Source organism: Rhipicephalus microplus, chromosome 10 (assembly GCF_043290135.1).
Source record: "Rhipicephalus microplus isolate Deutch F79 chromosome 10, USDA_Rmic, whole genome shotgun sequence".
Classification (NCBI taxonomy): domain Eukaryota; kingdom Metazoa; phylum Arthropoda; class Arachnida; order Ixodida; family Ixodidae; genus Rhipicephalus; species Rhipicephalus microplus.
Window position 1 is genome coordinate 52,199,277 of NC_134709.1, and position 23,104 is coordinate 52,222,380.

The following is a 23,104-nucleotide window of genomic DNA, read 5'->3' on the forward strand; positions in this document are numbered from 1 at the left end:
GGACAACCATCTTCGGCGGCCAGGTACTGCGGGTCAGGGGGAACGACTGTGCCAGCGTCTGCGTCCGTCCCTAGTATCGCATGCTAACCAGCACCGGGGCAGGCCCGGGTGCCAGAGAAGTGGCGAGGGCCGCTCGCCAAGTAGAGGACGTCACGCCGAGGTGATTTGTGGCCGCATGGCAGGATAGTCGTCTGCTACACGATCAAATAAAGTATTTTCTCTTTCTCTATACCGTTAGCAAGCGCCATGTTACCTGCGACGTAACCCAAACCTCATCCCCTGTGCACACCGTGCGGACCTATAGGTCTCAAGACTATGCATTCTTGCTCAGAACATATGCTAGAAAAATAGGCAGACTGTGAATTGTAGCCCCTGTCACTCGGGCACCCGCAAGCTAACTCCCTCACCTTTTCGACAACAGAGATGCACTGGTTGTTCTAAGAGATTGTTCTTAGATGAGCCAGAAACGGTAATAAAGACCCAGGAAGGGTCTTTTTTTAGGGGCGAAGCTCCTTAGGGCGTGGGCTGTGCGTCCCCTGTAGCCTGTATGTAGCCACCTCTAGTTTAGTTCTTGCAGTGTTCACTAGATGGCGGTACCGTCCCCTGTATGTAACCACCTCTCGTTTAGTTTTTGTAGTGTTTACTAGATGGTGGTACTTGTAGCTGATGACGAAAAGATGCAAGATGTTATAAACTAGAAAGCGGTACTTGTAGTTGATGAAAGACACGAGATCTTATAAAATAGGAATGATGTCACATATGGCGCGTGTCATTGGTTGAAGGCAATCGTTCGATTTAGTGCGGCGACGTACGCTAGGGGGAGCGATGTAATAAAATCGAGTGGGCAAAATGTACAGAGGATTCATGGTTTACCAGGTTTACCTCCGGAGCTTCGCCCACTCATCATCATTCACTTCGTGGATATGGCGGAATTTTTTTGTTCAAACGGCACTTAACGAGAATATGTTGGTGCAGGGCTAATCACTTCGAACCATCCTACTTTGTCTTACAGTAACATTGACTTTAAACTAATTTTAACGAGGCGAACAAAAAAAAAACGAGAAGTTAACCCTAACAGGCGACAGCTGTACTATACCAGGACTTCTCATCTCAGGTTACTTCTCAGGTTCACTCATCTCAGGTTACTTCGTCATCTCGGGGCCCCGTCTGGCAGAATAATAGTTCTCAAAACTGGCTGCGCTAATATCCAGCCTCCATTAAATGGTGCTACTAGTTTCGTAACTGAATTCCTTCTTCCTTTGTTCCTCTACGCCAACAGAAGTGCATGCATAGCAATTTGCCCAACAGTCTACTAGCAGGGTAGTATCTACTGTGCTCGTTCTGGTAGAAACATGCTGGTTATGTGTCATTTCAAGAATCGAAACTCGTCGTCTGTAATCGAAAATAGTAAAGGTTTATAACAAAAATATTCCTTATAAAGGTATAATACTTATAAAGTTATAACACAGTATCCTAATTCAGTGACCAGTTCGTATTGCGTTCGTGGCATGGCGGCCTTCCGTCAAGTCCCAGTCAAAAAAAAAAAGGAAAGTGAGTAAACTTCGAGGGCAAATGGCGAAGCGAAAGCTACACTGCACGGGCAATGTTAACGAAGCAATAAACTAAATAACAAAGTGGTCTTCGATGACGTCAGCCTTTTGCGTGTATTGTCCGTCGCTGCTGTCCACGTGTGCGCGGGCACTACACCTGGTTCTGTTCAGAAGAGGCGGCACCTCTCGCGCGGGTTCATGGGTGAACCGGCGGGACACTTGAAGGCCTCGGCGAACGGCGCAAAGTTCCTCACGGCGTCGCTGCATTCGGGTGACACGCGTTGCTTCGAGCTGTTCTCCCAGCATGTCGCGTGACAGGCCGTCAGGAAGAAGACCTGCTCGGCGCTGTAGTCCTCCAGTCCTCGGAGGGGCAGGTCTTGCTCGGCGTTGCGGAACCGATTGTAGGCGTCGTACGCTATCTCCAGCGCCGGAAGTAGAGGGTACAGCGACGACGTCCTCTGGGCACCGGAAGTGTTCGAGGAAGAAGCGCACCGGGCAAGCTTCCACAAAACCTGTCCCGGAGTTCCGCTGGCGTTGTCGGCCGCAGGAACCCAGGCTGAAGGGGTCGCTTTGCCGTCAAGCAGCAGCGTAAGGGTGTTGATCGTGCGCGCCATCTGCGATCAACGAAAGACGACATATGGTTCGTTGAAGTGATGACACGAGAACTTTGGTTGAGCTGTAGGATATCGTATACGTATATGAAGAGAAGGCGCCATGCGTCTTCTCTTAGCAGCCTGAACTTTATTGTATACGTCTGTGGCATCTACAGTTAGTGTATATGCTACCTTAAGGTATCATATACGTTAACTCTAGCGTCAGCGCTCGCTGGCTGCCTTCGAGTTCCAGTAGTCTCTTACAGTTCCTGACAGCCCAGCTATGGCAAGGGTTTATTCAGAATTTTCGATGTTAGGTTGGGGATCTTTCCAGAACACACGGGGAGCGTGGTGTAAACTAGTAATTCTCTGATAAAGGAGATGAGTGTCGGATTGTGTGCAACTTTCTTTTTTTTTGGGGGCGGGGAGGGGGCTGTTTGTATCACCCGGGGTGAGAGAATGTACAAATTCGAATCGACTATTTTCAGGTAATGACCGTTGTGCATACTGTTTCTCGGGCAGGCTTGCACTGCCCAATACACTGTGTAATGTACATTCTTCCAGCAAGACACGAGCGCGGCGCCACCGTTGGAACCGGTACGAAACGGTGCCAGGTGAGAGAGGGGTCAATGCCGCTTTCCCAGCTACGATGGACCGCGGAGGAGGGGAGAGCCAAGTGAGGACATGAGGACGGCAGAAAGCGGGCTGGCCTCAATTCCAACAACTGTTGCTGCCTCGTCCTTTCGCCGAAAAGGTTGATCGAGTTCCCGAGTTTCGCGTTCATCTCAGTATTCAAGGCTACACCCACTCCAATGCTAAAAAAGGTTGCAGTCACCTTTAACCTGCAAAATGGACATCCAACACTTGATTTTCTGCAATAAGTGAGTCTGCACTGTTTCCACTTCTTTCGATCTGGCTTCTTTTACACTTTCGAACGAATCTAACGCGAGGTTTATGAGATAAATGTTTACGGGTAAACGATTAAGATGACTCAGTTATAAGTATTTCTGTCCTGATTTGTGAGCTCATCCTAGTTTTGTCGAATTGCTCCAAGGTTAGAGACGTAATGTGGAATTCCTAATCAGTGCACCTGATTTTGGACGGCAGCTGAAGACAGTTCACCGTTCAACTGCGATTTACTAATAAATGGAAGCGAATTAAAAAGTCAGACGATTTGTATCCAAGGCTAATTCGAACTGCCCCGATATGTGCACTTCTACTTTCCACGTTTGTCTTTGTGATGATGCCTTCTTCGAACGATGTGTTTTGTAGATTCATATAACCGCTGAATCGTCATGCGTAGTGCATAAAGTAAGCAGAACGACGTTAGCACACTTAAGTGCTAACGTCGCCTTTGCCACCTTTGAATACTTGTGAAGGCAACTTCTTTCAACCCGCCGCGGTGGCCTATAGTGGCTAAGGTACTCGGCTGCTGACCTGCAGGTGGCGGGATTTATCCCGGCTGCGGTGGTTGCATTTTCAGTGAAGGTGGAAATACTGTAGTCCCGTGTGCTCAGATATGAGTGCACGTTAAAGAACCCCAGGTGGTCGAAATTTCCGGAGCCCTCCACTTCGGCGTCTCTCATAAAAGCAAACGTGGTTTTAGGACATGAAACCCCACATATCAATCAATCAAATAAATGAACTTCTTTGAAGACTGCTAAAGCAGCATAGCGTCATCGCTCTCACCTGCGCGGCGTAGAGAAAACCGAGGCCACCATAGTTGATGGCGCTCGTGCCGTCGGCTGCGTAGAAGGGTTGGGCGACAGTTTGCACGCCGACGGAAATCGTATTCGATACGAGGTCGTAGGTCGCCAGGTATGGTGACTGGATACGGAACACGCGCAGGCTGAGTCGATAGGGCTCAGTGTTCAGGGATTCTCGCAATCCGCGTCGTACTTCGCGCCAGTGGCTGAAGAATCCACGCGTCGCGTTGTCGTAGTCGGGACCGTACAGGGCCTCCCCCCACCAATCAGCGCCGCCGTTTCGTTTCTCTTCTGGCCACAAGACGGTGCTGGCGCGGCCCAAGCGCGAGGCGACAGCGTCGATGGCCCTGACATCTAGCGCGTCGGTCCAGGAGCGAACCTTCGCCACGGCTGTGTTGTGGACGTCGCTCAGAAGTCGCATTACGGGTGCCCTCTGGAAGGCAGTGCCGTGGTCGACACCGGACAGCAGCGCGTTGTAGGCCATGGCTATTTGGGACCCGCAGATGACCGGGTAGAATTCCTCGCCCACCTTGTTCCCCACGACGAACGTGTGTATGGTGCCGCTGGACACGGCTGCCATGAGCTGGGCGAACCACCAAGCCGTGTAATAGGTGACTTCCCGCGCCGTGTACGCGCGGAACAGGTCGTTCAAGGTACGCAGGAGTGCGGCGTCGGTCGCGAACACCACGTCGTCTTCGCCAAGCGGAGGGTCCACCCGGAAGGCGGACTGCAGTGCGTCGATCCAGTTGCGCGCGCGGAGCTTGGGCACTAGCGTTGGCATGTGGCGCATCCGCACGAACCGAGGCTCGGCGTGGGTGGCGAGGAAGCGTGAAGACAGGTTGCCGAACACGTCCCGCTGCATCTGGGCGCTCCTGCTCTCGAGGAAGGAGTGGAAGGACGCTGCCAGTTGCTTTCCCTGGAACACGTTGGCAAGTAGCAGGATTACGTACGTATTGTACAGGTTGTACTCTTCAATTGTGCGCTGCAGCCGCATCGACATGTACACCACGCTCGCCGAGCTCACGCTGACGGACCAGTTCGCCGGAAGAACGTCGCCTCCTGTTCCCAGTCTCACGAGGTCCACGGTGAACCAGAGCGGCATGTTCCACACGACGGACATGTTGACGATGGTGGCGAGGGCGAAAGCGTAATCGTCCAATAACGCGTTGCCCGCATTTGCCTCCGGTAGGATCCACGGGAAGAGTTCCTCGGTGATGAAGTGGAAGAGCTGCGCGACGCCGACGTCGTCGATGTGCGGCTCGCTCTCGAGTCGCATACAGGCGTCCGCTAATCGCGTCACCCTCTTCGCGACCGGGTGTCCGGTCTCCTCGTACCAGCGTGTTCGCGCCAGACTGAGCAGCCACTTGCCCATGCGGAAGATCATCACTGACGGCACGACCTTGACGTTCTTCTCGCGCCAGTGAGAGCAGACGAACTCGCCGAAGTCCTCGCACGGCCCGACGGTGGCCACGTTTCGGTACAGGCCCAGGATCTCGGCGTGGTCCACGCAGCCCGACGTGGTGCAGACGCCGGCGTCGGCGTTGGCGGTCGCCCGGCGCGAGAACAGGAGCAGTGCCATGCCGACCGCGATCGCGGCAAGGCCTAGCAGTACGACCAGGAGTGCCGCTGTCCGGTCGCCGCCGCCGACGATTCGGCTCTTTCCGCGGTTCGGTGACGAGGAGAGCGCGGACGCAAAGTTTGCCTGCGGGGAAGGTTTCGATAGAGCACACGACGGGAAGCAACGCTCGCTGATGACGTTACTACAGATTTCGTGAGGGTTATGTAACTCTCATTAAAGGGACAAGCAATGCATTAGTTCAGACCACTGTGGTTCAGACTGATGAGCTATACGAACACGTAAGATAAAAACGCACAGAACATGCACAGAGGGCCGGCGAAGGCCCATAATGATGAGTTATACCATAGAGACTGTAACGACGTCGTTACTTTCACCACCGTAGATTCATTAACATAGGCGCTGTGCACTGGCGTCATCCTTGAGGAGCGCTGAAGAGTGTCGCCACTTTGAAGGTCCGCACACTCGCCTTATGCTTAGGAAACTGGTTGAAGGCGTCCTTGTCAGAGATACGCATGGCGTCTTGGACTACTTCCGGAAGAGACGCCGACGCACGGACAGCACGAACGGCGCGTATACAAAATGGCGCGGGGACAGTTTTGCGTCAAGACTCAGTGCATAGGAGGAAGATCAAGGTCGGAGACTAATCTTCGGAATCTGTGCCGAAATCTCCACGCGTTGTGTCGCGCATTTGAACGTGTTTCTCGCATTTTGGTGACATTGGTTCAAAGGAAATATGCTGAAGCTTGGTGCGATGTGTCTGGCCCCTTCATGGGACCATGTAGTTCATTGTTACCGATTAGAACTACGTAGACCATAGTCGATGCCGTCAAAATCTGCGACGTCGCGGCGATTGGTGCGGGATCTTCGAGGGGGCATCGGCATCCGCATTTCCTCTTTTTCGTGTTCCCTCGCTTATCAAGCGTCCTGTCGCGATATTAGTGTTACCAGAGCGTAATTTACCAATATCACGTAGACGATTAATTTTTTCCCCTTTCGTGCCCCTTCAAAGACTTTTTTTTTGTTATAAAAGTGTATCGTTTCAATTCGCCGTGATTCGATAACCCTCTATAGACAGAGCTGCCAGTGTCAACCCAGTCGGCGCACATTATTGTCGGCCCTCGTTATTGGAGAACCCTGCATACGTACGCCCAAGCTGCAGTACTTCAAAACGCGTAAGATGTGGTGGTTTTTGTCGGACAATCAAGTTTCAACATCGGTGCTTCAAAAAAAAAAAAAGTTTGCTCACGATTTCGATCAGTTTTTTGAGCTCGTCCTCCTTAGGGCGGTGTTTCTGCTCAGAGGCGTTGACGATTCCGGTACAGTGCGTCTTCTTCAGGGAGCCTTCTGCATTTTTTTTAAACAGAAAAGCAGAACAGTGTGGAGCAGTGTTTGTTGTGGCTGCAATCAAGTCTTTTAGCAAGTTGTTGAAACACGGTACGCAAATACGGTGCCGTATAACCATGGCCGCTGGATGTCACTACTCGAGATCGAGTGGCCGTGGTATAACGGTACCGCACCTCCCTTCCCGGTTGTTCTGATTTTGCCATTGAATGCACCCCGACTCCACAGAAGCTCTTTTGAAAAACTACTGTGAGGTTGTGATGCCTTGTTGTTCGCTGTCAGACTACGACGCAGTGTTAACGAGGAACCTCCCGTTCGGGGGACGCATTGTCACTGGATCTGGGAGCGGCGTAAAGGGGCCCTGCACAACTTCTATGGCATGGTCAGAAAACGCGGCCGATCGGTGGTAGAGGCTCCCGAGAACACGCGAGCCAAATATCACAGCATTGCACGTGGCCTGGAATTTACAATAAATTCTCGAAGTCAGTTAAAAATCGCGTTCTCTCTTCTCGTCAAATGATGCTGTATACTAAGAAAAAATGATATTGTCATATGCCCAAGTATCACGCCATTGGCCGGTTTGAACATGGCGCGCTCGGGAGTTTCTGGGGCAGCCGCTGGAGGCCGCGACGTGTCCGCGCGCACGCGCGCCATTGCACGGAAAAGCCACGCGTTCGAAGAAAAAAAGAAAGGAAAAAAAGTCATCAAGATCACAAAGCGCACGTGGCGTACATATCTTTTTCCCCCAATCCACCCCCCGCCCTGTTTTGCTTCCGGTGCTTTCGTTGAGATGAGAGAAGGGAGAACTTTGTAAGTCCGCTCGCACTGTATGGATTATATACAAAAAAAGAATGCGGGGGTCAGTTTGTAAGCTTCTTTACTGAATTCATTCCATGGCTAATTGGGAAAATGTTGCAGGACCCCTTCAAGCACAACGAGTGGGATAGGAGCGGTGTCGTACAGCCTTACTGTATTTCCGTTACGGCCACTGTATTTTCGTAACCGTTGCTTAAAAACTTTGATGTCATCTCAAATGTGCTTTTTGACTTCCAGTGCACACTGGATTTCAGACGGGAGGGTAAAGGCCGTTTACTGCTGAATTGCGATTGACTCATGAGATGTACGGAAGCGAATAAACAACAACAACAACAACAACAACAACAACAACAACAACAACAACAACAACAACAGCAACAACAACAACAACAACAACAACAACAACAACAACAACAACAACAACAACAACAACAACAAGAACAACAAGAACAACAAGAACAACAACAACAAGAACAAGAACAAGAACAAGAACAAGAACAAGAACAACAACAACAACAACAACAACAACAACAAAAAGGATAAATCAAATCCTCGGTTAGTTTTCTTGAAATCGAACCAGCCGCAGTGCAGTATAGAGGTCGTGGGGCTCGACTGCCGACCCGAAAGTCGCAGGATCGAATCCTGGCCGTGGCAGATGAATTCGATGCGGGTGAGAAATGCTTTAGGTTGGGGTGGGCGTCCTAGAAACTCGGACGCTCGAAATTTCCGGAGCCCTCTGCTATATGCGGCATCACACGTCGTGGCCCTTGGACGTAAAAAGCGCCAAAAATTATTAGCTCCAAATCGTGCATGGGCTGCTTCTACATTCATCACTGACAAACCGCTCAATTCAAACAATATTTTTTTTAAGATTCATAGCTGCTGAATTGTTATGAAAACTGACAGTGCAGTAGAGTCTTCGTTACATCCGCACTGATTGACGTCGCAGCATAAATTCCTTAGCGCGCCCGCTTACGCTGTGTCGGAAATCAGAAAAATCAAGGACACCCGAGCGATGTTACTGGCATTCGCTAATGAGGTGGCGTGCGAAGGTGGTCACGTCGCAGCCATTCGAAAATCCAGCCGGAACGACGGTAAGTTTGAGTCGTTCAAACTTTGCCTCTACGGCCAGCATCCGCGTGTTCCAGACCACTACATCTGTTCGCTTCACAAGGTCGTGCCTGAAGGCCAGGGGTGGATCCAGCCACTCGTATCAGATGGGTCCGTCACCTGAAGTAAAACCGGGGAGAGGGCGAGGGGTCTGTAGCAGGTATTGTCACCACGAGAACATCTCGGCGCAAATACTTTTAATTTGTGCTCACCTGTCCTAAGCGGTGATAACAGGCAGGCACTGAAAGGAGTGAAATGGAGGGCCGACACATGCTACGGGGGGGGGGGGGGGGGCGCTATTACGTTTACCACTTCCTTCAGGATGCGCTGCTGCTAAAGGCCTGACCGCACGTACGCGTCCAAGCGCGTCAGCGCGCGGCGTGCAGACTCGGCGCCGCGCCCTCTCTCTGTGAATTGAGAGGGTGAGCGTCTGCACGAAGCTTCGCGCTTTCCCTCTCTTCATAGGAAGATGGTGCGAACAAAGAAATCTTGCCCTTGACACATTCTCATCCTTTAGATTATTCATAGCGAGGGTGTGTCGTCATGCCTGAGACTTGAAAGCGAGGGTTTCTTGGTAAGGTGGGGGGGGTGGGGGAGTGCTTCCAGATCGAATATGACCTCCTACGGGACGCCAGCTGGCAAAAGAAAATGCAGTTACATAGTAGATAGATATGTGGGGTTTAACGTCCCAAAACCACTATATGATTATGAGAGACGCCGTACTGGAGAGCTCCGGAAATTTCGACCACCTGGGGTTCTTTAACGTGCACCCAAATCTGAGCACACGGGCCTACAACATTTCCGCCTCCATCGGAAATGCAGCCGCCGCAGTCGGGATTCGAACCCGCGACCTGCGGGTGAGCGCAGTTACATAGTCGTCGTCGTAGGTTTCTACACGCCCAGGTTTAAAGGGACACTAAAGAGCAAAACGATTTTTTTCGCGTATTAGTAAAGTACGATTACGCAATCCTGAACACACCACTCTTAACGCGCCAGCGACGCTTAGTAAGCTAGAAAACGCGCGAAAATCAAACGTGGGTGGCGACGCCACTTGGAGATTCCCTTGCACCAAACACCGTCACGTAAGCGATTTCGAAGGCGTCCACTGGGTCCCACGTACCTTCTCATCGATGAAAAGCAAGTACATTGTAACCTGTGGGTGCCATTGACATAGCGTACGATGTTTCAAAAAAATTTCATCGAGCCAGTGTCCCGAAAGTACCGACAACACATTTTGCAATTTCTTACGCCTCGCACGGATATTTTGCCGCGAAATATAAAGATGAAACTTCAACCTTGATTTTCTCCGCTAATCATCAACCTATGATAGTGAAAGGCATAGCATTACAGTTCTCAGAGTGCAGTTTTTCAATCGAAACCAAGTCATTCTTAGGCACTGCCTGGACGCCACAACCGGCAGCCTGAAGGCCGCCCGCAACGCTGCTTTAAAATTAAAAAAAAATAATAATGTTTTGCTTTTTGGCCCTCAAACGCATAAAGTTTTCGACTACCACCACTATCACCATCTCTTTTATTTAGGTGCGAAGATACGCGATAGAGGGGTCGGTATACGATCGACGACTGTCGCCGTAGCTCAGACGGTGGATCATCGGACAAGTTATCCGGAGGCTACAAACAGGGTCGTGCCCCAGATTTTTTTTGTTTTTTCGGTGGCTGTTTGTTCATAGAATGGCTAACTTTAGCAACTGGTGGTCGATGTCAACGCGTTTAAATACTTTAGTATTTCCCGGAAAGGTAATGGATGAAAAAAATTTCGAGGTGTGTCAAAAACTCCTCAACCCCCCCCCCCCCCTAGTTGCGCCCCTGGTGGCAGGTTCGGTCCCTACGGCCGAAAAGTTGTCGTATCGTCCACTTGAAACTCTTTACATATATATCAATTTTTACAAAGCGCTAACGTCATGGGATGACGTCATCGCGTGACGTGCCGTTATGTGGTGTCGAGGCGCGATGATTTTTTGCACCACTGGTGTTGCCCCGATGCGGTGGTCTAGTGGCTAAGGTACTCGGCTGCTGACCCGCAGGTCGCGGGTTCGATTCCCGGCTGCGGCGGCTGCATTTCCGATGGAGGCGGAAATGTTGTAGGCCCGTGTGCTCAGATGTGGGAGCACGTTAAAGAACCCCAGGTGGTCGAAATTTCCGGAGCCCTCCACTACGGCGTCTCTCATAATCATATGGTGGTTTTGGGACGTTAAACCCCACATGCCAATCAATCAATCAATCAATGCACCACTGGTGTTCGCGCCGGAGCAAAGGTGTAGCCTGGCCCCCGTAATGTTTTTTTTTTTGCTATGGCACACAGAGCGAAAAATGCCCATTCCAAAGAGGTGCCCCTCCCCAAAAAATATCTCTGCCTTCACCCCTGCGCAGGAGGTCAAACCTCAAGTCTGATTAGGCGTTCAAGGATCTCGTCCTAAGTAGTAGGCATTTGGCAGATGCATAAAGTAGAACGACACTCAACGATTTGCGGTGGACTTCGCACGCAGTGAAGCGGGCCGCTCTTGGTCGACCGGCGGAACGGTGGCCGCCTGCGATGAGCCCGTAGGAGGGGACGTGGTCTTATTGGGCAGCATTTGCACCGCGGAGTCTGCGCCGGGCTCTGGCGCGGGGCTGGAAGACCGGGACAGCGGTGCCGGGTCACTGGTGAGAGAGAGTTTGGATGAATCACAGATGGCAGAGTTGATCAATGGGCTACAACTTGAGCAAGATCACTGTTGCTCTGCTGTGGAAAGCACAAGAACTTTGTTTAGTGTGCGCTCGTTTCCAATCAGCGTCCTTCGCGATCCCGTTATGTCGTCACAGCCGGAAATTGGCGAGAGATCTGGCAAGCCATGTTCAATCCATTGTTATTTTACTGTCGCCCTTACGGCGATTTGTACGGCACCGCCTCTACTTGCGCCGGATTCACCGCGGATGCATACTCATCGGTCGCCGGCACGAGCAGCTTTACAACATTACCGGGATTACGTTAAATGTAACCGGAATGTCTGTATACGTTGCTTCCACAGCTACAAAGCCTCAGATACGTTGGGCGGTATATTATCGCAATAGCAATTATATGGACTACCGAGGGGAACTTTTGCCGTCGCCTTCATGTTTTGTATTACGTCCGAATGTACGACAGCGCCCCATGCGCCGTGTGCCTTATATATCGGCTAGTGATAGCTTGCAAATACTGCGAACGGGCGTGGCTCAAGCGCAAACGAAGTGCTCCGGCCGGCACCATCAGGACCATCAAAACCAAACTGCGAACGTTGATCAGATCGGCACTTTGGGGCGCTGTCGTGATCCCACCGCTGATCACCAGTTGTTGTGATCCCGGGGTGCTGTGGTAGCGTGGTGTAGCTTCGGGTTGAGGAAACGACCGCTTACAAGATGGGGATACGAAAAACAAACAAGGTTTATGGCACTATTTACAAATATTTACAGCATGAGGTTAAGAGTTCACAAACCACGAGCGTGGTGGTTAAACCTTTGCTTGGTTCAGAGAGCGACGTCCTGCACTCTGCGGCGCCGTTATAAGCCCTGTCGGGCTCCTCCTTCTTCAGTGGAACACCAATCACATACACACACAACAGGTGAGGGGTACGAGCAGGCACGGCGCACGTGAACAGCCAATTTCGAGTCAAGATCACTGCACTTAAAGGTGGCGCCAGAGGGGCTCTTGCTCGTCGTGTGTGTCACTGGTCGAGGGGTCCCAAGCTTCGGACAGCAGACATCAAACGGTCCGCCAATCTGTCTGCTCAATTAGCAGGGCACTTTGTGGCGGCGGTCGCCGTTTCTACAAAGGAAGACGCTGTCTTTGTTGTCCCCTCTGGAACGGCTTACCGCTTCGTGGCGACGTGATGTCTCATCCGCCGGCTAGTAGGGACAATGCCTGGCGGGCATAGGCATTCGGCGAGCCGGCTACTTGTTTGAAGATTAAAAGAGCGCCGCTCCCCCGTCATTTCTGGACGCTGATTCCGAGAAAACTGGGTTCTAGGCGTGGGAACGCTGCCCGGCCACGCTTCTCAGCGACAGAATGGCGCCTACTGGTGCCGGTCATAACAGCTTCCCCCTCGCCAGATGAGTCACGGAGGGCAGCAGTCAACACTGCTGCTCGCAGGGACGACGAAAAGGTCAGTAGTTGAATGACAGGAACTGGCCTTCGCTTGTGGCATGGTCCGGGTGATTGCCGAATCTTCGACAGCATCTCTGATACTCGACCACCTGTACAAGCAAGCACTCGGCCCCCTTCGATCAAACCAAGCCAAAAGAGGGATGGAAACCAATTTTCATTTCCTAGCTTTAACAAAAGCTCACACTCAAAACTCTCAGGACTCACTTGAGCTGAAAAACCGGACGTGCTACCTTACAAATTTACATAAGATGCACGAAAAAAACTAAAATATCAATTTTGATACAGAAAGAGCACCCCAGAATGGCGGCTGAGCGTGTCAACGTTTCCATTCAATTTGCCCTTCTTTTACCTAATGCCAAAATTGTATTTTCGAAGAATCAAGCTCTGCCTCACAAGGCGACTGTTCTTTTATGTCACGGTTTGCAGCCAAGTAAGGGGAAAATGGTCTGTCCCTACTTTAAATTTAGCACCTCTGAGATAACCTGCAACTGATGAATGGCCTACACAAGGCAAGCGCATTCATTTCCTGAAGCGCAGTACGTTATCTCACGAGAGCCCAAATTCTGGTGCAAGCAAAGCGCAGCTTTGCTTGATACCATTGTCGTCCTGATATAAAACAGCAGGCTCTTTTTCATCGCTGACTACTTTCATCGGTTCTGTCCCGCTGAGAGCATCAGTCAGGAACTCGGATTCAGTGAGCGCTACTTTTGTCCGAACGTCCGTCTTTGTTTACGGCCGCCCATAATAGTCTTCCACTGAGACATGAAGCTCTCTAGCTTTTCTGAATCTTTGGCCTATACTGTGGCCAAAATACTCTTAGTTTGCTCAGAATTAGAAAAAGCTTACCGTTTCGCTCATATGATCCTTGATCAATTGTCTTCAAAGAAAACCAACAAAACAGAGACAAACACTTCTTTCTAGAAGGTTCGTTTGGTTGAAGCAAATTGCCTTTGCTAATGCCTCTGAGTAAATCTCACTGGGCTCTCCTGAGCGTTCAATTACTCTCATTTCTAAGCATTGCAAAATACACGGCGCTATTAACCAAACGCTTAATCCCTCACACTTTGTCTTTATTACGTTACATTGTAACACACCGTGTACAACACAAAAATAACCATAGGTAAAAACACCTGAAAAGCACGTCACAACAATCGCGAAGGTTTTTTTATAACCGTGTGCCAATGGCTCTCAAGTCTCATAACGCGCAACGACAACTGCACTGTGTTGCGCCAAACTTAACCATTTTACGAAATCATCTGGTCTATGTTAATATCTTCTTCCTTAAATGCCAATTCACGCCACATCCACATGACAGTAAAGGCATACGATATTAAACTAAACCTTTGAAACACTAAAAAAAACAACAATTTTTTTAGTTTTTACCTTCTCGGTATATTCGTACAAATAATTAATGGACTTCAATTTTCAGCCTTTAGTTCGGCGGTTTTCCTTTTCAAAATTTTACTCCGCATCATGTGACTTACAAACTTAAACAGACCAATATGCATCTCCAATTCAATAATCAGTAGCCATACTTAACACGCACGTGCAACCATTGTTAAAACTGACCGCCCTCTTTTCTCAACTAGATTCCTCTGAATCGCACACGATGGGGTCGTGGTCCCGGCAGTTTTGGAGCACGCCCGAGGCTACAAAATGCACAAACACTAAGCAGTGCACTTCCGTCACACCTAATTTTACCCTTCGGCCTATTCCCCGTAGGAATTTGAAAGTGACGCCAGTAGCTCGGAGGGAGCCTGTGCCATTTCCTCTTTGTATTTAACCCTGCGCGGTATTTAGCCACTCTGCCCTTTCGACTTTGACCCTTCGGGCAAGGCCGCTTTCTCGAAGTCGTCGAGCGCAACCGCGCTTTTCGTTGGGGTAACGCACCTCGTTTCCCCCCTCTACACCTGGCTTGCTGCCGCTTGTGCCTCTCGGAACGCCACCATGGACGTTTCTTGGAACGGATTAACGGCTTACCCCTACGCCTTTCTCGTGACAAGGTGGGACCTGTCGTAGGCTTACGCAGTGACGAACGCTTCCGCTTCTTTCTTTTTCTGCGATGTTCGCAAATCACCTCGATAATAGGGTTGCACTGCTGAAGCATGGCGTTCTTGCTCTCACCGGCCACTGCGCTATCAATGCCTACATTTGACGATGTCGAACCGTCCTCTTGAGGCATGAAGAAGGTTTCCAGCCTCTTACTGGGCCCATTAGGGCTGCTGGCACCCTCCTCATCCACGCAAGGAGCGTCTTTCGACATCGTCCCCACCTCCAGACCGGCCACGGCCTCGTTCTCCGCATACTCTACCTTGATGGATTCCAGAATACGCGGGCCCTCCTCTGGCGCGATCTCTGTTTCTAGCGCTTCATGACGCGCCTCAACTTCCAGCGCTTTGTGACGCGCCTCGCCCTCAGACTCCGGTGTGAGTTTTTCTTTCTTTTTGCTAACAGAAGTTCCGAATCTTCTGATAAGCTCTGCTTTAACAACTTCGTAGTTGTTCGCGTGCTGCTCACTGAGTCGCGCAACAACATCCGCTGCCTCGCAGGGCAGAACCGTGCGTAGCTTCTGAGACCAGGTGTCTCGCTCACACTTAAGTTGACTACACTTTCGTTCAAAGAGTCTGAGATACAGGCCCATATCCCATGATACCTCATATGGCTGCATGTACCTAGACATCTCGAACTCTGCCTCCTTTTCGAGAAGTACTCCTCGCTGGGGTCCCATTCTCATACGCAACTCATAGTCTTGTTTGAAAAACTTTAGCTTGAGGCCTTCTCTTTCGTGTTCACTCTTTCCTTCCATCTGAGCTGCTCTTAGTTTTCTTTCGATGATGAGGTCCCATTCTTCACTTAGTTCCTCATCATCAGCCCCCAAATCATTAATCGCTTGAATGATTATGGGTTTTCGTGCCAAACCCTTTGTATCGATCCCCAACTCCTCACACAACAGCAACAAGTCTGACTTCTGCAGCTCCCGTAAGTCCATGATCGTACTGAGTGCTCGCTACTTCCAAAATAACTTTCCGAAACGGCGAAACTGAGTCTTTCGGCAAAGTTAACTACCAGTTCTAAAATTTACCCTCTTTTAGAACCTGGTTCACTCAAAGGAAAAGCCAAGCACTCACCCATACGTGATCCATGTCTCGAGCCAGCTGCTTCTCCTGGGCCGACTGTTGTTGTCACTTGTAGCTTCGAATCCTACCGATGCCAACCAGTTGTCGTGATCCCACCGCTGATCACCAGTTGTTGTGATCCCGGGGTGCTGTGGTAGCGTGGTGTAGCTTCGGGTTGAGGAAACGACCGCTTACAAGATGGGGATACGAAAAACAAACAAGGTTTATGGCACTATTTACAAATATTTACAGCATGAGGTTAAGAGTTCACAAACCACGAGCGTGGTGGTTAAACCTTTGCTTGGTTCAGAGAGCGACGTCCTGCACTCTGCGGCGCCGTTATAAGCCCTGTCGGGCTCCTCCTTCTTCAGTGGAACACCAATCACATACACACACAACAGGTGAGGGGTACGAGCAGGCACGGCGCACGTGAACAGCCAATTTCGAGTCAAGATCACTGCACTTAAAGGTGGCGCCAGAGGGGCTCTTGCTCGTCGTGTGTGTCACTGGTCGAGGGGTCCCAAGCTTCGGACAGCAGACATCAAACGGTCCGCCAATCTGTCTGCTCAATTAGCAGGGCACTTTGTGGCGGCGGTCGCCGTTTCTACAAAGGAAGACGCTGTCTTTGTTGTCCCCTCTGGAACGGCTTACCGCTTCGTGGCGACGTGATGTCTCATCCGCCGGCTAGTAGGGACAATGCCTGGCGGGCATAGGCATTCGGCGAGCCGGCTACTTGTTTGAAGATTAAAAGAGCGCCGCTCCCCCGTCATTTCTGGACGCTGGTTCCGAGAAAACTGGGTTCTAGGCGTGGGAACGCTGCCCGGCCACGCTTCTCAGCGACAGCATGGCGCCTACTGATGCCGGTCATAACAGCGCCCCGTGTCGACGGAAATCAGGCGACTCCTACCCTTCTAAGTGCTGGGTTAACGATGCTTCGTTTCCTGGAGCGGCCGTGTTTGTTTACGCCAGTGTTTACGTCAGATTAGATCCGAGAGTCGTGAGTTGTTACAGCTTTTAATCCGTAAGGGATTCCGATTTGTTGCTACCGCTTTATTCGCTACTTCACTTTTGCGTGGAAACCTAAAATGGCACCAGTCCAGAAAAATCACATAAAATGACAAATTTTTCAATAACGGCCCCGTTAATTTTGTTATATATATATATATATATATATATATATATATATATATATATATATATATATATATATATGAGATATAACAGACAGTAATGCCAAGGAATGTACAGGGGAAGTTATTAACATTAATGGAATGTAAATAAGAAGAAAGAAAAGTGGATGAAAAAATTACCAACTGTAAGCAGGAATCGAACCTACGACCTTCGAATTACGCGTTCGATGCTCTAACCACTGAGCTATTACAGCGGCACTCCCTCCATCCACTTTTTTTTGGGTTTATCTGTGAATTTTTAGAAGTAGGAGCGACAGTCAGCGCCATCTATAAGCCAAACAACGAGTGTGAGAACACTCTTATGCGCATGTTTGGCGTCACGTAGCACGTGAACTTATTATGAGCGGGCAGCTGATTAATTGTCCCTCCTATACAACCTAAACACACCAAGTCTGCCAGTACGAGACCCTCGTTCAATGAAATAAGGGAAAGAAGTGTATACCTAAGGGCTCGTTTTCCGTGTTTTTAACACAATAATAATGAGATATAACAGACAGTAATGCCAAGGAATGTACAGGGGAAGTTATTAACATTAATGGAATGTAAATAAGAAAAAAGAAAAGTGGATGAAAAAATTACCAACTGTAAGCAGGAATCGAACCTACGACCTTCGAATTACGCGGTCGATGCTCTAACCACTGAGCTATTACAGCGGCACTCCCTCCATCCACTTTTTTTGGGTTTATCTGTGAATTTTTAGAAGTAGGAGCGACAGTCAGCGCCATCTATAAGCCAAACAACGAGTGTGAAAACACTCTTATGCGCACGTTTGGCGTCACGTAGCACGTGAACTTATTATGAGCGGGCAGCTGATTAATTGTCCCTCCTATACAACCTAAACACACCAAGTCTGCCAGTACGAGACCCTCGTTCAATGAAATAAGGGAAAGAAGTGTATACCTAAGGGCTCGTTTTCCGTGTTTTTAACACAATAATAATGAGATATAACAGACAGTAATGCCAAGGAATGTACAGGGGAAGTTATTAACATTAATGTAATGTAAATAAGAAGAAAGAAAAGTGGATGAAAAAATTACCAACTGTAAGCAGTAATCGAACCTACGACCTTCGAATTACGCGTTTGATGCTCTAACCACTGAGCTATTACAGCGGCACTCCCTCCATCCACTTTTTTTGGGTTTATCTGTGAATTTTTAGAAGTAGGAGCGACAGTCAGCGCCATCTATAAGCCAAACAACGAGTGTGAAAACACTCTTATGCGCATGTTTGGCGTCACGTAGCACGTGAACTTATTATGAGCGGGCAGCTGATTAATTGTCCCTCCTATACAACCTAAACACACCAAGTCTGCCAGTACGAGACCCTCGTTCAATGAAATAAGGGAAAGAAGTGTATACCTAAGGGCTCGTTTTCCGTGTTTTTAACACAATAATAATGAGATATAACAGACAGTAATGCCAAGGAATGTACAGGGGAAGTTATTAACATTAATGGAATGTAAATAAGAAGAAAGAAAAGTGGATGAAAAAATTACCAACTGTAAGCAGGAATCGAACCTACGACCTTCGAATTACGCGTTCGATGCTCTAACCACTGAGCTATTACAGCGGCACTCCCTCCATCCACTTTTTTTGGGTTTATCTGTGAATTTTTAGAAGTAGGAGCGACAGTCAGCGCCATCTATAAGCCAAACAACGAGTGTGAAAACACTCTTATGCGCATGTTTGGCGTCACGTAGCACGTGAACTTATTATGAGCGGGCAGCTGATTAATTGTCCCTCCTATACAACCTAAACACACCAAGTCTGCCAGTACGAGACCCTCGTTCAATGAAATAAGGGAAAGAAGTGTATACCTAAGGGCTCGTTTTCCCTGTTTTTAACACAATAATAATGAGATATAACAGACAGTAATGCCAAGGAATGTACAGGGGAAGTTATTAACATTAATGGAATGTAAATAAGAAGAAAAAAAAGTGGATGAAAAAATTACCAACTGTAAGCAGGAATCGAACCTACGACCTTCGAATTACGCGTTCGACGCTCTAACCACTGAGCTATTACAGCGGCACTCCCTCCATCCACTTTTTTGGGTTTATCTGTGAATTTTTAGAAGTAGGGGCGACAGTCAGCGCCATCTATAAGCCAAACAACGAGTGTGAAAACACTCTTATGCGCATGTTTGGCGTCACGTAGCACGTGAACTTATTATGAGCGGGCAGCTGATTAATTGTCCCTCCTATACAACCTAAACACACCAAGTCTGCCAGTACGAGACCCTCGTTCAATGAAATAAGGGAAAGAAGTGTATACCTAAGGGCTCGTTTTCCGTGTTTTTAACACAATAATAATGACATATAACAGACAGTAATGCCAAGGAATGTACAGGGGAAGTTATTAACATTAATGGAATGTAAATAAGAAAAAAGAAAAGTGGATGAAAAAATTACCAACTGTAAGCAGGAATCGAACCTACGACCTTCGAATTACGCGTTCGACGCTCTAACCACTGAGCTATTACAGCGGCACTCCCTCCATCCACTTTTTTGGGTTTATCTGTGAATTTTTAGAAGTAGGGGCGACAGTCAGCGCCATCTATAAGCCAAACAACGAGTGTGAAAACACTCTTATGCGCATGTTTGGCGTCACGTAGCACGTGAACTTATTATGAGCGGGCAGCTGATTAATTGTCCCTCCTATACAACCTAAACACACCAAGTCTGCCAGTACGAGACCCTCGTTCAATGAAATAAGGGAAAGAAGTGTATACCTAAGGGCTCGTTTTCCGTGTTTTTAACACAATAATAATGACATATAACAGACAGTAATGCCAAGGAATGTACAGGGGAAGTTATTAACATTAATGGAATGTAAATAAGAAAAAAGAAAAGTGGATGAAAAAATTACCAACTGTAAGCAGGAATCGAACCTACGACCTTCGAATTACGCGTTCGATGCTCTAACCACTGAGCTATTACAGCGGCACTCCCACCATCCACATTTTTTTGGGTTTATTTGTGAATCGTTGTTTGGCTTATAGATGGCGCTGACTGTCGCTCCTACTTCTAAAAATTCACAGATAAACCCAAAAAAAGTGGATGGAGGGAGTGCCGCTGTAATAGCTCAGTGGTTAGAGCATCGAACGCGTAATTCGAAGTTCTTAGGTTCGATTCCTGCTTACAGTTGGGAATTTTTTCATCCACTTTTCTTTCTCCTTATTTACATTCCATTAATGTTAATAACTTCCCCTGTACATTCCTTGGCATTACTGTCTGTTATATCTCATATCTCATTATTATTGTGTTAAAAACACGGAAAACGAGCCCTTAGGTATACACTTCTTTCCCTTATATATATATATATATATATATATATATATATATATATATATATATATTGCTACACCCATTTCTCTCTATTTTGATGTTTGCCGTACCATTGCAATTGCAATGTAACTGCTGCCTCGTGCAAAGTGCCAAGCAGTCAAACACACAGCCCGGCTTAGCTGTTGACGTGAAAGGAGTGAATTCGAATCATCGTGATTAGCGAACGCTGTTGGGGTGAAGCCGGAACGTTCGACTCCGCCTGACCCAAGCTTTACTACGATTGTTTTATAGACAGTGCATGCACATTATCACCGTCTCCCGTGGCGTTGCCTAATGAGTTTTGTGTTTTTCACATGCTGAAAAAAATTATGGCGATGTTGTCGGCGGTGAAGGGCAAGTTAATGGGGGATGTACAAGACGCTTGCTGCTCAACCTGCAAGTGCACCCAAGTGCCGAACGATACCCGTCTTGGAGTCCACTGGTCATGGACGTGCGCCGAGTACTGCATTAGGGAGAACCAAGTTTGAGTAAAACTTGTCGTTTGGACAGTTGGTGCATGCCTCGAGAGAATTGAGAGGACGCAAATCACCGAGAAAGTGGTTTCCGTTCGCCGATCCGTCTTGGTGGTTTGCGTCCTCTAATTTCCTCGAAAGATCCAGTTTCACCGCACGACTTCCCCTTTATAGTAAGTCGAATTCGACAGGTAACAAGCTTCACGATAGATGCAAAATTTGAATTGACTTGAGTTTGTTTGCAACAAGGTTGTCAGCATATGACCAGGCAAGAAAGCTGCATTGAGCAGCTTGAGGGGAACCTGGCCACCTCACACGCTGGGCAGTTTCACAGCGGTCAAACGGAAGCACATGGTATACATAGCATGAACTAACTAAAAGAGTAAACAATCACATTAGATTCAATAAACAAGGTTATCGTGGAAGTATTTCGCGCAGTTGAAGTAAGAAAAAGGTGTAGCGATGGAGACAGAGAAAAAGAAAAACCGATGAACTCATGGCAGCACAATCACATATGTTGCGCAGCCGTTTTAGCGACAGAGTAGATACATCAACCTTTCTTTTTTTCATTCTTTGTGTAGTTTATTTAGAACAGTCAGTAAACGAAAATGTTGCATTTGGTCATTGTATTTCGTTCTCTTCTTAACATTCTGAGGTTCTAACTGGTGAAATTTATAAAGATAATTACGCTGCCTGAAGGATGCCATTTGTGTTGAAGCGTCCTCATTTTTATTTTTTCAATTTTATACATGCGACAACGCCTATATAAAATAATGCGATGTCAAGCTGCCCACGAAGACCTGCCTTTCGTTCTTTGCTTTCTGAAGTCAAGGGTGAGAAGTAAGCAGTTCTTAGAACGAAACACCAGGGGTCATCGTGGGCCATTAGAGTAAAAAAAAAACAAACTAAACCTGCGTCAAAAAGCTTAGTAATGTGCGGCTGATTATGGAGGCCCCGCCCCCCTCCCCCGTGAACGCCTGTGCCCCTCAGCCAATTCTCCTGATTCGCCAATAGAGTGGACTTATCGCTTCAACGGGATCTATTTTTTTTTCGCATAAAAGTGCTCATCTCCCACGCTTGCTTTGCTCTGCGGAGGGAATGGACCTTATCCGCGCACTCATCCTGTGGTGGGGGAAAATCGCGCGCGCCTTCGGTTTTGACCGGAACGATTGCGTTTAGTTGCCGGGCGCTCAAAGATCACTTCGCTCGCTGGACAGGCGCCGTTTGCGAAAAGGGCGTGGGCGCTCAAAGGTCACTTCGCTCGCTGGACAGGCCCCGTTTCCGAACAGAGCGCGCTTTTCAAACACAGCGAAGTAACGCGTGGGACACTCGTAGTTCGCACTCATATCTGTACCTGTGATTGCGTTCCGTTCTTCGTTTTCGTTTAAACGGCGCTTTAAGCGTCGAGTCGTAAACGTTGTTAGTTAGCTCTCGTCTTATGTATGTTGTTTTGGTGCGTCATTCGTGCGTGAGCATCGCACTGCTCGTTTCGATCAGTTAGCCGTTCTCTGCGTTACATTCCAAGTTATGTCTATCGCATTCATTATTTCACCCTTGCGGAGAAACTGTAGCTGTTTCTTTTTATGTAAATGAATATGCTATGCCGTTCTGCTCACGCCCATTGTTCACGAGGTGCTCTAACGAGTGTACATCGTGTTTTCTTATTGAGTAAATATCAGTTGACAGTCTGCGCTGGTCCTCGTGAACCTTTCGTTTGTGCCTTCGGTGTGTGCTCGTGGAAGTTTCAATACGCAGCCAAATCAATTAGCCCGCCTTTCTGTATTAGAGCTAATTCGTGTGTTCCCTTCAACTGTGGACCGTGCTGTACACCGAACCTTGCTGAACCAACGCCAGGTGGTGTTGGCCGAACTTACCGTGGCACGGGCGTGTGCGCCGAAGCAGCGGCGGGGACAGAAGAGCCCTTCTTTCGCCTCGTAGCGCGAACCGTGATGGGAGCCCTGCCTCGTCTGGGGCCGTGCGAAGCCATGTTGACTGACTCGGGCTAACCCGGGCGCCTTCGATTTCCTCGGTTGCTCGTCGAAACGCGTTGGTGCTGACGAAACGATCTCCTTCTTCTTCTATCTCGCGCCAAAAACGGAGCGCGAGAACGGGGCCATCTTTGTACTTTGCGTATTGTGGCGAATGCCCGCTCTGATGGATTGGTCAA

At 48.7% G+C, this 23,104-nt stretch overlaps 1 protein-coding gene and 2 non-coding genes across 3 annotated transcripts; all 3 read right to left on the minus strand.

Moving 5' to 3' along the window:
- Positions 1-1,717: 1,717 nt before the first annotated feature.
- Positions 1,718-22,924, minus strand: LOC142774243 (endothelin-converting enzyme 1-like). The gene is made up of 5 exons (XM_075874632.1): positions 22,812-22,924; positions 11,196-11,353; positions 6,675-6,772; positions 3,833-5,551; positions 1,718-2,164 (listed from the first exon to the last, which is right to left on the minus strand). The coding sequence occupies exons 1-5, from the start codon at positions 22,922-22,924 to the stop codon at positions 1,718-1,720; spliced, it is 2,535 nt and encodes an 844-aa protein (XP_075730747.1).
- TRNAT-CGU (transfer RNA threonine (anticodon CGU)) lies at positions 19,094-19,166 on the minus strand. The gene has a single exon. It is a non-coding gene; the product is annotated as a tRNA-Thr (tRNA).
- Positions 19,551-19,623, minus strand: TRNAT-CGU (transfer RNA threonine (anticodon CGU)). The gene has a single exon. It is a non-coding gene; the product is annotated as a tRNA-Thr (tRNA).
- Positions 22,925-23,104: the final 180 nt, after the last annotated feature.